Source organism: Oncorhynchus gorbuscha, linkage group LG19 (genome assembly GCF_021184085.1).
Source record: "Oncorhynchus gorbuscha isolate QuinsamMale2020 ecotype Even-year linkage group LG19, OgorEven_v1.0, whole genome shotgun sequence".
NCBI lineage: Eukaryota > Metazoa > Chordata > Actinopteri > Salmoniformes > Salmonidae > Oncorhynchus > Oncorhynchus gorbuscha.
Genome location: NC_060191.1, coordinates 21,738,713 through 21,752,781, shown reverse-complemented (window position 1 = coordinate 21,752,781; position 14,069 = coordinate 21,738,713). Strand labels below are relative to the sequence as shown.

At 42.5% G+C, this 14,069-nt stretch overlaps 1 protein-coding gene across 1 annotated transcript; it reads left to right on the top strand.

Annotated features, from left to right (window-relative positions):
* The first annotated feature begins 93 nt into the window (after positions 1 to 93).
* LOC124005734 (collagen alpha-1(XXVIII) chain-like) lies at positions 94 to 14,064 on the top strand. The gene is made up of 37 exons (XM_046315239.1): positions 94 to 368; positions 582 to 675; positions 779 to 912; positions 3,635 to 4,203; positions 4,902 to 4,922; positions 5,014 to 5,073; positions 5,245 to 5,298; positions 5,399 to 5,443; positions 5,585 to 5,611; positions 5,704 to 5,748; positions 5,844 to 5,888; positions 6,801 to 6,854; positions 7,412 to 7,480; positions 7,571 to 7,639; positions 7,849 to 7,917; positions 8,078 to 8,146; positions 8,294 to 8,361; positions 8,488 to 8,557; positions 8,694 to 8,762; positions 8,846 to 8,917; positions 9,035 to 9,103; positions 9,191 to 9,262; positions 9,348 to 9,416; positions 9,543 to 9,611; positions 9,719 to 9,787; positions 9,891 to 9,959; positions 10,097 to 10,165; positions 10,316 to 10,384; positions 10,499 to 10,567; positions 10,742 to 10,822; positions 10,907 to 10,942; positions 11,029 to 11,065; positions 11,153 to 11,373; positions 11,640 to 11,973; positions 12,224 to 12,408; positions 12,848 to 13,121; positions 13,250 to 14,064. Exons 3-37 carry the CDS (start codon positions 786 to 788, stop codon positions 13,420 to 13,422), a joined length of 3,567 nt encoding a protein of 1,188 aa, XP_046171195.1. The 5' UTR covers positions 94 to 368; positions 582 to 675; positions 779 to 785; the 3' UTR covers positions 13,423 to 14,064.
* The last annotated feature ends 5 nt before the right edge of the window (positions 14,065 to 14,069 follow it).

Here is a 14,069-nt window from a genome sequence, read left to right as displayed (position 1 = left end):
ATACGTTATAAGGAATGCATGACCCATAGGACGTGTACGTGTACTGCCCAGAGCGACAATATTACGCGCGCTAGTAAATGAAATTGTATTGGTCACATACACGTCCTATGGGTGACTACAATTTATTCAGTATCTGTGAGTTTGTAAAACTGAAATTTCATAAAGATACGTGAAGAGAATGCATAGTGACATGTAGCGCACAATAAACGACACATTCTTGCAGAGGAACCGAGCGCTGTCCATCTCTATGCGACATCGCACTTCACGTCGTGCACTAGTCCTAACTGGTGATCAGGACGAGATGCTGCTTCCAAACCACTCCAGATGATTAAACCTAAACCGGCGGCTGTATTTAAATGATAACTAAGGTAAGATGATAAAAATCCACATTTTCAAATCAAATTACAACTTTTTGAGTAGTTGGCCAATTATTTTGTCTTGTGGAATGTAAAATATGAAAAATAGATTACACTGACTTTGTTTTCTAGGCACAACAAATTAGCATTAATTATGTGGCATGTTGTTTTAGTTGAATATTTCGTTTTTTTAGTGCCCTGTATAAATAATTGACAACATTACAGGAATTCATAAAGTACAGCTTCAGCCCATAGTTGATACAGTGACTCTGCAGATGGCCCATGTACTGTACATGGATTCTGTGCACCAACAATTGGGGTGAGAATCAACAATGATCGTGATTGAGGAGATCGCATCCACACCTGCCATATAGAATGATGTCACACTTGAATACGACATGTTTTTTCCCCTTTATGCATAGGGTGTGAATGTTGAGAAAGAACAAAATGGGGAAAGGAGTGGCTCTGTTCCTTCTACTGTTGGCACTTCTTCACGAGGCTATAGGTCAGAGAAGAAGAAAAGGAAAATACAGTGTCCTCAGAGATGGAGGAAATGGTAAATGAAGTCCACATGTTAGTGAGGATGATCAGTCACTGTGGCTTATCCATTATTATTGTTTATCTATATGGCTACATTACATGTTAAAGGGGGACTGAACTTCCTGATTTAGCCTCGGTTTCAATTCTCATTAGGATATGCGACTGAAATAACAGTTAACATTCGTTCCGTGACATACAGTGTTTTTCATAATTATCTCGCAAATCTTAGTTTTGGACTGACTTTATGTCGAAAATGATCCTATTTACACTTGAATACATGTTTCTCATATCGATGCCACACAGGCCGTTTTCAAAAGGAAAAGTTGCTTATTAAGTTCATTTGCTCTTTAAGGTGTTTCTGTCTTTTTTTTAAAAGGGTTCACAATCTGCTGGAGGAGTCAAATAAATTTCTCAGCCAACAGGAACATTTTAATTTATTGATGTCTAAGTCATTGTAACCGTGATTTATTCTAAGTAGATGTACAGTGCATGCGGAAAGTTTTCAGACCCCTTAACTTTTTCCAAATGTTGTTTGTTACAGCATTATTAAAATAAAAAAAATTAAATAGTTTTTTCCCCCTCTAATCAATCTACACACAATACCCCATAATAACAAAGTAAAAACAGGTTTTTCGATTTTTTTGCAAATTTATTTTTAAAAACAAAAATGGAAATATTACATTTATATAATTATTCAGACCCTTTACTCAGTACTATGTTGAAGCACCTTTGGCAACGATTACAGCCTTGAGTCTTCTTGGGTCTGATGCTACAAGCTTGGCACACCTGTATTTCGGGAGTTTCTCCCATTCTTCTCTGCAGATCCTCGTAAGCTCTGTCAGGTTGGATGTGGAGCATTGCTGCACAGCATGCACAACATGCAACAATTTCAAAGATAAGGAAATCAGTCAATTATTAGCATTTATTATTAACATTATTAACATTATTAGGCCCTAACCTATGGATTGCACATGACTTGGAATACAGATATGCATCTGTTGGTCACATATACCTAAAAAAAAATGTTTTTTTTAAAGTAGGGGCGTGGATCGGAAAACCAGTCAGTATCTGGTGTGACCACCATTTGCCTCATGCAGCTCGAAACATTTCCTTCACATAGAGCTGATCAGGATGTTGATTGTGGCCTGTGGAATGTTGTCTCTTCAATGTCTGTGCGAAGTTGTTGGATATTGGCGGGAACTGGAACACGCTATTGTACACGTCAATCCAGAGCATCCCAAACATGCTCAATGGGTGACATGTCTGGTGAGTATGCAGGCCATGGAAGAACTGGGACATTTTCACCTTCCAGGAATTGTGTACAGATCCTTGCAACATAGGGCCATGCATTATCATGCTGAAATATGAGGTGATGGCGGCGGATGAATAGCACGACAATGGTCCTCAGGATCTCGTCACGGTGTCTCTGTGCATTCAAATTGCCATCAATAAAATGATTTGTGTTCATTGTCCGTAGCTTATACCTGCCCATACCATAACCCCATCACCACCCATGGGGCACTCTGTTTACAATGTTGACATCAGCAAACAGCTCGCCCACACAACGCCATACACGTTGTCTGCGGTTGTGAGGCTGCCAAAAAAATGAATGTACTGCCAAATTTCTAAAACTATGTTGGAGGTGGCTGGTCGTTTCATGAGGTGAAATAAAATATTCCAGACATGTTCCATATGCACAAAAGGTTTATTTCTTTCAAAGCTTGTGCACAAATTTGTTTACATCCCTTTTAGTGAGAATTTCTCCTTTGCCAAGAAAATCCCTCCACCTGACAGGTGTGGTATATTAAGAAGCTGATTAAACAGCACGATTATTACACAGGTGCAACTTGTGCTGCAATAAAGCCTTTTGTACGGAAACACTAATTCTAATTGGCTGGCTCCCTGGCTCCCAAGTGGGTGGGCCTATGCCCCCCCCAGGCCCACCCATGACTGCGCCCCTGCCCAGTCATGTGAAATCAGTGGTGAAAAAGTACCCAATTGTCATACTTGTAAAAGTATAGATACCTTACAGAAAAGTTACTATACTAAAGGATAGAAAGTTACTCAAGTAGAACTAAAAGTCACCCAGTAAAATACTACTTGAGTTCTAAATATTCTTAAGTATCAAAAGTAAAAGTATAAATCCTTTCAAATTCCTTCTATTACGCAAAGCAGGCAGATTTTTTTCTTGTTTAAAAATGTATTGATAGCCAGGGGCACACTCCAAGACTCAGACATTATTTACAAAAGATGCATTTGTATTTAGTGAGTCTGCCAGATCAGAGGCAGAAGGGATGACCATGTGTTTTCTTGATAAGTGCGTGAATTGGACAATTTCACCCGTCCTGCTAAGCATTCAAAATGTAATACTTTTGGGTGTCAGAGAAAATGTATGGAGTAAAAAGTACATTATTTTCTTTAGGAATGTAGTTAAGTAAAAGTAGTCAAAAATATAAATAGTAATGTACAGATACCCCAAAAAACTACTTAAGTAGTACATTAAAGTATTTTTACTTAAGTACTTTATATCACTGTGTGAAATCCATAGATTAGGGCCTAATTTATTTATTTTAATTGACTGATTTCCTTATGAACTGTAACTCAGCAAAAATATTTGAAATCGTTGCATGTTGCGTTTATATTTTTGTTCAGTATAGATGCTCATTTGCGTTTGACATTGGCCTGAAGTTTATCCAATCGATCTCCATGTGAAACACATGCATGTATCCCTCTCCCAGACATGACAACATGTTCCATGGAGGTGGCCTTCATTCTGGACAGTTCGGAGAGTGCCAAGACCTTCCTGTTCGAGAAGCAGAAGTCCTTTGTTCTGCATTTCAGCACTCGTCTCACCATGCTCCATGTGTCTGGATGGACCCTGAAGCTGCGGATGGCTGCTCTGCAGTACAGCAGCTCCGTGTCTATAGAGCACAGCTTCACTGCCTGGCAGGACCTGGATGTGTTCCACAGCAGAGTCAGCTCCATGGCCTACATAGGCCATGGCACCTACTCCACCTACGCCATCACCAACGCCACGCAGCTCTTCACCCAGGAGACCAAGGAGGACAGTGTCAGGGTGGCGGTGCTCATGACCGACGGTGCCGATCATCCGAGGAACCCTGATGTGATCGGAGCAGCGGCAGATGCTAAGGCTAGTGGCGTGAAGCTCTTTGCTGTAGGGTTGTCGGACCTGGCCCGCCAGAGCCAGAAAAGTGCCAAACTTCGGGCTATCGCCAGCACACCGGCCCAGCAGTTCGTCCACAGTCTCACTGACCCCCAGCTAGAGGAGAAGTTACTGAAAGAGTTGGTGAGTGTTCTGTCATCAAAGTCACCCAAGTTGAAGATGATTGATATGCTGAACCACGCCAGCACGGTATGGTTTGGAATCATTAGTTTGTAGTGTGAAATGGGTATGATAGTACCTCCACACTGTCTTTTCTATATGAGTATAAGAACTTCACAGCTTTTTCCAGAGGTTTTGTGGGGGAAACTAAGGTAGTTGGCACACAACATCCCTGTCCAACAGTTCTGAGCTCCTCAGATAAACTTGTCTTGTTATCATGTCTGTGTCCTAAACGGGGGCTCAAACCTCAATGGCAGAATTGTTCCTGCGTGGGGAATTCTTCCCCTAATATGCATTTTCCATAAACACAGAGATTTGTCTATAGTCTAAATGAGGTCAAGACCTGTCTATGGACAGACAATAGCATGAATTATACATTTTCCAAAAATCCATCATTGTTTTTCTAATTCATATTCATCATTAGCAGAGGTTTAAAAGAGAACAGCTTTATTAAGCAAAACCGACAGGAAGTGACCTCGCCTTCTATCGCCTGTCCCCTCTGTTGTTTTATTCTTCCTTAGAACAATGTCTTGACCATCTGTACCATTGTTCATGTACAGCAAGGCTTGCTCAGGTACAATACAATGTTCAGTCAATAGTGGTACTGTTGGGATTGTTTCTAGGTAAACATCTCACACAATCTTGTATTTGTTTCCATCCAGGGTGCAATAGCGCTTGAGGTGGTAAGTACTTCAAAACAATAAACACTACATTGGCACTGGAAGTAGCAGATGGAGTGATAAGATTGATTTTTTTTTTTTTTCATTGTATCAGTGTCCACAGGTTAAAGTGTGTTTGTGTGAAAGAGGGGAGAGAGGCCCTCCTGGAAACCCAGTGAGTACACTAGACGTTTTTCAACAGAACATGTTAGGTCTACAGTGAGGATTATGCAGTAACCCAGTATGACTGCCACATCACACAAAACAAAATAAAAGCATTATAAGAAATACCAAATACTCTCATTCAACAGTGACTCCATATACTAACGTATTGTGTTTCGTCAAGGGTAAAAAAGGAGATCCAGGATATGAAGGACCATCTGGTCCAAAAGGATCAAGGGTAAGTCGTAAAACGATAGAGATTTTCACTATTTGAATGACCTCAGTGATCTACATACAATCCTGATCTCACATTCATAACACCGTCTCAATTCTACAAGGGAGAACCTGGAGTCAGTGGCCGACCAGGAAGTGACGGTCTTGAGGTATACAATGTATTTCTTTATTCTGTAATTATTTTCTGAGGCATTCTATTCTAATTAACTTCCATCTAACCGCCACATTCCCATAGTTGACTGAGATACCTTCAGCACTGGGTGTTGAACACGGTTGTTCTTACTTCACAGGGCAGTCCTGGTTATAAAGGTGACAAGGTGGGACATCTGCTTTCAAGACATTTCAGAATACAACTGTCTTGCTTAAAAGTGTTTTGCCAATGATTGGTTGAACTTGTGCTGTATTTCAGGGGGAGATAGGAGACTGTGGCACCCATGGGGAAAAAGGAGATGAAGTAAGTACAATGATTAATGTGCCATTTTGGTTCAATCAACATTGTGATCTATTCTACAGTATGTGTGCCAATTGAAGCATGATGTCATATTACAGGGCCCTGGAGGACCTCCTGGCCCACGGGGACCCAGAGGAGAACAGGTACAATGTATCATTGTTGTTTTTACTCCTTCAGTATATGAACAGGTATATTTCACTACCTTTTTAGGACCTTGTTTTAATCATGATTGCATATGATACAGTATGTTCATCTGAAATAGGTTAATTGATTCTCAATGAATGATGCACTTTAGAGCAATGGCTGAGTACTTTTTTTCACTAAGATGTTGTTTGATGACAGGGTGAAAATACCTGAGTCCTGATTACAGACATTGAGAACAGACTGCATGCATCTAAGTCAGTCAGAGACATCCCTTATTCCCTTTCATTCTCAAACATGGATCGTGGAAGTTGAGTTTTGTCGTTTTCCCACCCATGCACTTATGGAATGTGAATTTTGGATTACGCCTAATCCCGATGCTAATGTGAGTATCTAAAGCAGTGAATCCAGGCTTGCAGGATATTATTCTTTTCCAGGAGCAGACTTTGTGTCGTAGGATTAGCTGCTAGGACAGGGTTGCCAGTACAGTGGCACTGTTCCTCCTCACTATCAGCCCCTCGTCTGGCATGGTATCAGTAATTGTGTTGTTTTGACAGCAGGCCCTGAGAATGGAACAAAACTACTGCTCTGATCTGTATAGTTCTGTGCATTTGTATTGCATTAGTTCAACTGTAAGAATTGACTACTAACTGGTACAATGTAAAATACTCCTCACAATATAGATTTGGCAGATATCAGGGATGAGTTAGATTTTCTGGGTTATCAATTCTATACTAACAATAGCTACATACTGTACAGTGAGAAAAAAGGCTGTTGTACACACCATTTCAAAACCATTTCACATGGACCTGTTAGGATACTGCAATGGAACCAGTGCATTATATGAATCAACTTCATCGTGCTTTTATTCATGAAGTTAATTTTTTGATATTTTTTTTTGGTTTCTTCCACAGGGTGTTAACGGACCACCCGGGGACCAGGGTCCGGAGGGCCAAACAGGACCTAAAGTAGGCACGCTGATTCTCAGCCAATGACATTCATGCGGTGCTAGGAAATCAGCCAATTACATTCATGGGTGCTACTTACATGCAAACACATTTTCACACAGCATCTCTATTGTCAAAGTATGTTGCTTGGCCAGAGAAGCCATGAGAGCTGAGTTGATCTTTCTGTCCATGTCTATTTAAATACTGATCCTTCACTTTCTCTCACACATTGACCAGACCTCTCAAACAAGGAAGGCCTTGCAATCAAGTAATATATAGCCATTTAGCTATTTAGATTTTTTAAATTAAAGTTCTGACGTAATCAAGAAGAATGTATAGCAGGAACAAGTGACAGATGCATTATTGAATCCCATGAAGATCCGTTGTCTTTTTTCCCATCCTCGTACAATTCTGTTGGAATGGATAGAGTTCCTCTGTGGAGAAGCACTGGGGAAGGGTTCTCTCTTACAGTATGAACTTGGAATAGAAGTATTTTATGACTAACTTGTTGGTGGTGTGGGTTTCAAGTAGTAGGCGTTTTGACAAATTCACACTGTGATCGTACACCTCTAACACAGGGGGACCAAGGACCCACCGGTGCATCTGGACCAGCAGGTGACATTGGCATTGGGTTCCCAGGTCCAAAGGTAACCTAATAATAACCATAACAGAGATTATGCTATACATTTACAGTTTATGTAAATAACCTAAATGTTGAAATGTGTCATTGTTCTCAGGGGGCCAAAGGAATTCAGGGAAGACCAGGAACCCTTGGTCCCATTGGAATTGGAGAGCCAGGACAGCCAGTAAGTATTACTGTAGATGCCAGCTTTGGATACCTAAACAGTGATCGCTATGGGAACGTTATTCATGACCCTATCCTTCTACCTCTGATTCATATGATCAGATTTGACAATGGTAATCTAAAAACAAAACTAAATGTTGCCATTTACTGGACAGAAAATTTGAAAACTGTTTGAGGGTCAAAAATTACGAGACTGTTTGTTTATTTCAGGGACCCCCAGGACTTGCTGGAGCACAGGGTAACCAGGGAGCTGTTGGGGAGGGGCTCCCTGGCCCAAAGGTGGGCAAAATGAGTGTCCGAGCATTTATCCTGTTTCATGTATACTGTTAGGTATAACTGTGCACATCCTTAAGTCTGAATGAAGTCTGGTGTAAGTACAGTGGGCCATTAATATGTCATTTAAAAAAATATCAATGTGGACTAAGTATCTATTTTTCAGGGGGATCGAGGCTACGAAGGCCCCAGAGGTGAGCGTGGTCTCACTGGTGTTGGGGTCAAAGGTGATAAGGTAAAGCAAGTTTAAGACTATTGGACATTACTATGTTGAGGTCTAATGTTGTTCAGTATGAGGATAAATGATCAATGATCCATTGAGAATGATCCCATATTCCTTCAGTGAAATGACATTTGACGAGAGGTCTTGTATTTTTCTCAGGGAAATCCTGGACAGCTTGGACCACAAGGACCGGTGGGAATGCCAGGGGCAGGAATTCAAGGAGAAAAGGTACATTCTGATTCAACTGCAGTCAGATCCTTTTGTATAATGTAAATGTGTCTATTCTCAAACATACTGTATACTCACACATATTTATACTCATATTCCTTTTCTTCTAATGTCCCCTTCTTTCCAGGGAGCCAAGGGCCAGTTGGCCCTCCAGGCCCCAGAGGGAATCCAGGTGTGGGACTTATGGGCCAAAAGGTAAGGTTGAATGTCACATGATCAAAGGGAGTCTAATGTCAGGCAAAAACTAAAGTCTTGGATCTGAACGCAAGACGCAAACGTACAGTATATTCATTTAGTAAATATGATGCCACATATACTGTTTGTTCTGCAGGGAAGCCAAGGCTTCTCAGGTGAGCCTGGAATCCCAGGGGAGAGAGGAGTCGGGGAGCCAGGACCTAAAGTAAGTCTGATGGTTCAGTAAGACAGTATTTAAACCAGATCAAGTAAAACTGTGTTAATAGAGATTTGAAAATGCTCCTCTAGGGAGACCCAGGATCGGAGGGGTTGCCTGGTATTCCGGGCCTCTCTGGAGAGGATGGAGACATAGGACAGAAGGTGGGCACAGTGTGCTGTGATGCAATGTCATTATCACTAGGACAGTACATTAATGCCAGTCTGTCAACTCAGTGTTTATTGTTTACAGTATTGTGTATTTATTTCACATGGTATCAGGGTGACATTGGGTTACAAGGGCCCAGGGGACCTGATGGGGCACCCGGAAAAGGTGTCCCTGGAGAAAAGGTACAAATCAGCAGTCTTAAAGCATTTTCACTATTTCAAAGGATGTATGGAGGAGTGTTTGAAATCAATCTGTGACTATTCTCTCAGGGGGACCGAGGGGAGCGGGGCTCCAGGGGCCAGCTAGGGGCAGTAGGGCCTGTGGGGCCAATGGGGGCCAAGGTAAGCACATGCACAACAGTCATGCTCAACACTACTGACCCAAAGCATGGTTGGTTCTGCTATTATAAAATGTTTCCTGTTTCAGGGTGAACCTGGAAGTGCTGGACGAGCAGGTACAAATGGACCACCTGGGCGGGGATTACCCGGTATCAAGGTATGTTCTGGTGAGAAGGAACATTGACAACACTGTTGGTTACCACTTTATTAGGATATTAAAGTGTTACCATATCTTAAGGATGATGTCAGTGTTCTATTTTATGTTGGGTTGTTTTGTTTCCAGGGGGACCCTGGTGCGGTAGGCCCACCAGGACATGTTGGTGAACCAGGAATAGGAATCACTGGACCGAAGGTCATTTGATTCAGCTTCTTTCAGTTTGATTTGGGAGGTGCAAGTATTTCTCAGATGTCCAATGAACCACATAAGACCATTGGTGTGAAACCACTCTCACTTTTTAGGGTGAGAGAGGGCTACCAGGGCCCATTGGTCCACCTGGGCTTGAAGGGGAAGGCCTCCCTGGAACTCCAGTAACTATCCCCATTTTCTCCAGTATTATGATAATAGTCATTGATCTATGCTGACTATTCAGTTTGTGTACTGTATGAATGGATGTTCTGTCATGTCTATTAGGGCCCCCCTGGAATACCAGGACTGACAGGTGAGACTGGACCAGAAGGAAAAGGTTTACCTGGTCCTAAGGTGAGTTTTCCAGTATAATGATTGCATAAACTCTATTTAGGACACAAAATAACCTTAACCCAATTATAGGGGCAACTTAATGTGTTTGTTTTTGTGATCTATATATAAGTATTTAACCTGAGGATCTTTCTGTTCAGGGAGACCGGGGAACTCCAGGCCCCACAGGACCAGCTGGAGCACCTGGAGTCGGGCTAATGGGTCCCAAGGTCATGAATCCTATTCAGACCAATAATAATCATTTTATCAATGTATAGGAAGAGAAATGAGCCATCGTGATTGGAGTACACAGGATTGAGAAAGATTGATAGGAACCGTATGACTGGCGGAGCATCAAGATGACATGATTCTCTCTGCAGGGATCAGCAGGTCAGATTGGAGCACCGGGTCCCCAGGGACTGCCTGGAGAGGGCATTCAAGGACCAAAGGTACAGTTAAAGGACCATTTATTATGCCATGTTAGGTCATTGTACAGCCAGGCATACAGTATACTAGTGCTGTATTTCCACAGGTCAAATTGCTGAATTGATTTTGTCTGATAGGGGGAGTCAGGATTCCAGGGGATCACGGGCCCCAGGGGGCCCCCAGGACAGGGTATTCAAGGGGATAAGGTAAGAACCTCCACACAAACAACATAAAATGTAGCTTAGTAAATACATAATGTTATGCAATCTATAATCTCGGGGCCCAGAACCAAATCAAGTCTCATAAATGGTCTTGAACTTGACAAAGTTTTAATGCTTTCCAAGTTCTAGAAAAGTTCTGCAGTTTTGCCGTTCCTACAGGGAGACAGGGGGTTCGTGGGTGAACGAGGCAGAAAGGGGGACAGGGGAGAGACTGGAGAGAGAGGAGCTGCTGGACATTTGGTACTAGTCTTACTATAAATCTGGAAAAAGCATGGACATTATCAGATGTATATATTTGTTATTGAGTGACCTCCTGAATTACAGGGCAGACTGGGAGAAAAAGGGGAACCTGGCCTAACAGTAAGTATAGTCTGTTTTGTACACTGTGCCTCCGTACTGTAGTATTACAATGACTAGGCACTAAAGTGTTTTACCATCTTTTACAGAGAGAGGAGGTCATCAAACTGGTCAGATCTATATGTGGTTAGTGTGGTAATTCACACATCAGGTACAATACCATACCTATAATGGCTGTTTGCAGACTTTCAATTAATTTTTCTCTTTCCCCAGGTTGTGGGGTGAAGTGCCGTGAGAGCCCACTGGAGATGGTCTTTGTGATTGACAGCTCAGAGAGCGTTGGCCCCGACAACTTCAACGTGGTCAAGGACTTTGTGAACGCTCTGGTCGACCGTGCCTCCGTGAGCCGGGAGACCACTCACGTCGGGGTGGTCCTCTACAGCCACATCAACATGGTGGTGGTCAGTCTGCACCAGCAGGCCAGCCGGGACCAGGTCAAGAATCTTAGTTTTACATTTCTCAAAACTTTATTGAGGCCTCTGTAATGATAATATTCAATTCATATGATATAACTGTTCAATGCAAGGTGATTTTCTCTCAAGCGTCCAAAATGAAAAGTTTTACTCTCTAATACAGTAGCCTGGTCCCAGATCTGTTTGTGCTGTCTTGCCAACTCTTATGGTCATTGTCACATAAGACCTCACAAACAGATCTGGGACCAGGCTACATTAGAGATTTTATAAATATTTATCACCACCAGGTGAAGGCGGCGGTCCGCACTATGACCTACCTGGGTGAAGGCACCTTTACGGGCAGCGCCATCCATCAGGCCAACCAGGTGTTCCAGGCGGCCAGGCCTGGGGTGAGGAAAGTGGCCATAGTGATCACAGATGGACAGGCGGACGAGAGGGACACTGTGAGGCTGGAGGAGGCGGTGAAAGAGGCCAATGGCAGTAACATTGAGACGTTTGTCATCGGGGTGGTGAACCAGAGTGATCCGCTGTACGAGGAGTTTAAGAAAGAGCTCCACCTCATGGCCTCTGATCCAGACAGGGAACACGTGTACCTGATTGATGACTTCAGGACACTTCCTGGTAAGCAGGAAGTACCTTTCAATGATATCCATCCTTACTGAAGTGTATGTTCCTTGTAAAGGAAGATCTTGTAAAGCCAGTTATATCTGAAGAGTTAATATAGAACTAAATACTTCTAAAGCCAGAGAAACACCCGTGCTGTTAAAACTAGCCAACTAGCCAGTCCTAAATATCTGTACGTTTTGCATAGCTGTGTGTCATTGCCTAGTCCCAATAATATCAGGGTACTGTCTTGTCTTGGATCATCCAGCCCTTGAGAGCAAGCTGCTGAGTCGTATCTGTGAGAGTGATGGTGGGGCCCAGTTCAGCTCCATCCCCAGCTCCAGATACTCCCCCGGAACCCCTGGACAAGCTGGGATTGTCAGGGAAACCCCAGAGAGGACTGATACCGACAAGCCCACTTTCAATGGAGACTTCAAGAAAACACAGATGGTGGTGAGAATGACAACACTTCCACTTTACATAATGGTTCTGTCATGATCAGAATAGGGCTGCACATTTACTGAGTTTAACTGAGCTCACTAAGCTTTGCAGTACAATATATCATGTCATTGTAAAATATAATATTGTGAAGAAAATTAGGAGAACTCATCATAACCAAAAGATTGCTAAAAAGGCCCCACATAAGGATAGTGTCTGAACTTGGGCCCAAAATTGTATTTCCGCTAAAATCAGCCATGAATTGAGTGTGTGTACGTGCACATGTTCATTTGCATGCGTTCATACATGGACCTGTGTGTCAAGATTTTGATTGCAATCACATATTATAGACAATAACTTAGGTTCAAGCCTATGCAGGTGCAATCACATACTATAGCAGATGTACAGAGTACATATATCCATTTAACCATTTCTTTACCCTGGTTTAAAACAGCCAGGTCCACCAGGAGAGTCAGACAGAGTCTTTACCCCAACGGGCCCCGAGACCGGGGACCGAGATAACTCTGAGACCTACAGGGTCCCATCCTTTGACAGGGAACCCTTCAAGCGCCTACCAGAGTTCCTTCTTCCGTCAGAGGTGAAGAACCCCACCCACGGTGTGGTCATGACTGGCCCCCAGGCCCCCACCCAGATGCCCCTTCCCGTAGTAAAGCTACCCAGGCTCCCCCCAACCTCTCCACCTCTGCCCCAGGATGCTTTAATACCAGGTCATTTGATTTATTGGATATAGCGCTTTTCCAGAGCTCAAACTACTGTGTAGCACCTTACTGATATTTCCCCATTACCTACAGTACAAGTAAAATCAATATCCTCCATTTCTCTTCCCTTTTCCCAGATGAGAGCTGTGGACAGATTCTGGACTCCGGGCCTTGCAGGAATTATGTGGTGAAGTGGTACTATGACACTACGGCTAACGCCTGTGCCCAGTTCTGGTTTGGAGGTTGTCAGGGAAACCAAAACCAGTTTGAGTCGGAGAAGAGCTGCAAAAAAACCTGTGTGAAGGTCTAACAAACACTTTTGTTGACTTGTTTTGAATGCTTACAAATCGACTTGATTGTATTGATGAGACAGATGATATATTTGTGTCAAAGGTGGGTCAATTTCAATATCAGTGCCTTATCTCTCCACCAATACTTTGACATGGGGATAGAAAACGTGTCAAAAGAGAGGACTAGGACCAAATGTTCAATCACAATTATTTTGGATTCGTATTCTCTCGTCTTGGAACTGTTGGTGGTAACATGACACCATTTCAATTTAACTTGAATTAAATCGAATTAATCCCCTCAGGGGAAATAAGCTATTTACATAACTCTGTATATATGTGTGTCCTTGGTTTAACATACCTCCAAGAAATGAGGGAGCTTAACTGTAAGTGAATGAGACTTAGGGCTTTTGAAAGAAGTATACAGTGAGGGAACCTTTCCATTTATTCATGTTCAAGATGGAGCAATAAGGGCAGTGCGAACCGTATTGGTTTCCAGAAACACTGTTGAACACTAAATAGTAATGTTGCAAACGTGGCAGAAGGTCTTCACACTAACCTTTATCCCTGATTAACTTTTCTATAAGTAACTCATTTGTATGAAAACTGACTGCTGGATACTAGTTTATAATACTGCACACCTTCATTAAAGTTAATTAAATGAACCAAG

Bases quoted from the DNA above. Each gene is read 5' to 3' on its own strand.
- LOC124005734 (XM_046315239.1), top strand. From the start codon at position 786: ATGTTGAGAAAGAACAAAATGGGGAAAGGAGTGGCTCTGTTCCTTCTA. The intron at 7,918-8,077 runs GTGGGCAAAATG...TCTATTTTTCAG, and splicing joins AGGGGCTCCCTGGCCCAAAG to GGGGATCGAGGCTACGAAGG. The intron at 9,104-9,190 runs GTACAAATCAGC...CTATTCTCTCAG, and splicing joins AAGGTGTCCCTGGAGAAAAG to GGGGACCGAGGGGAGCGGGG.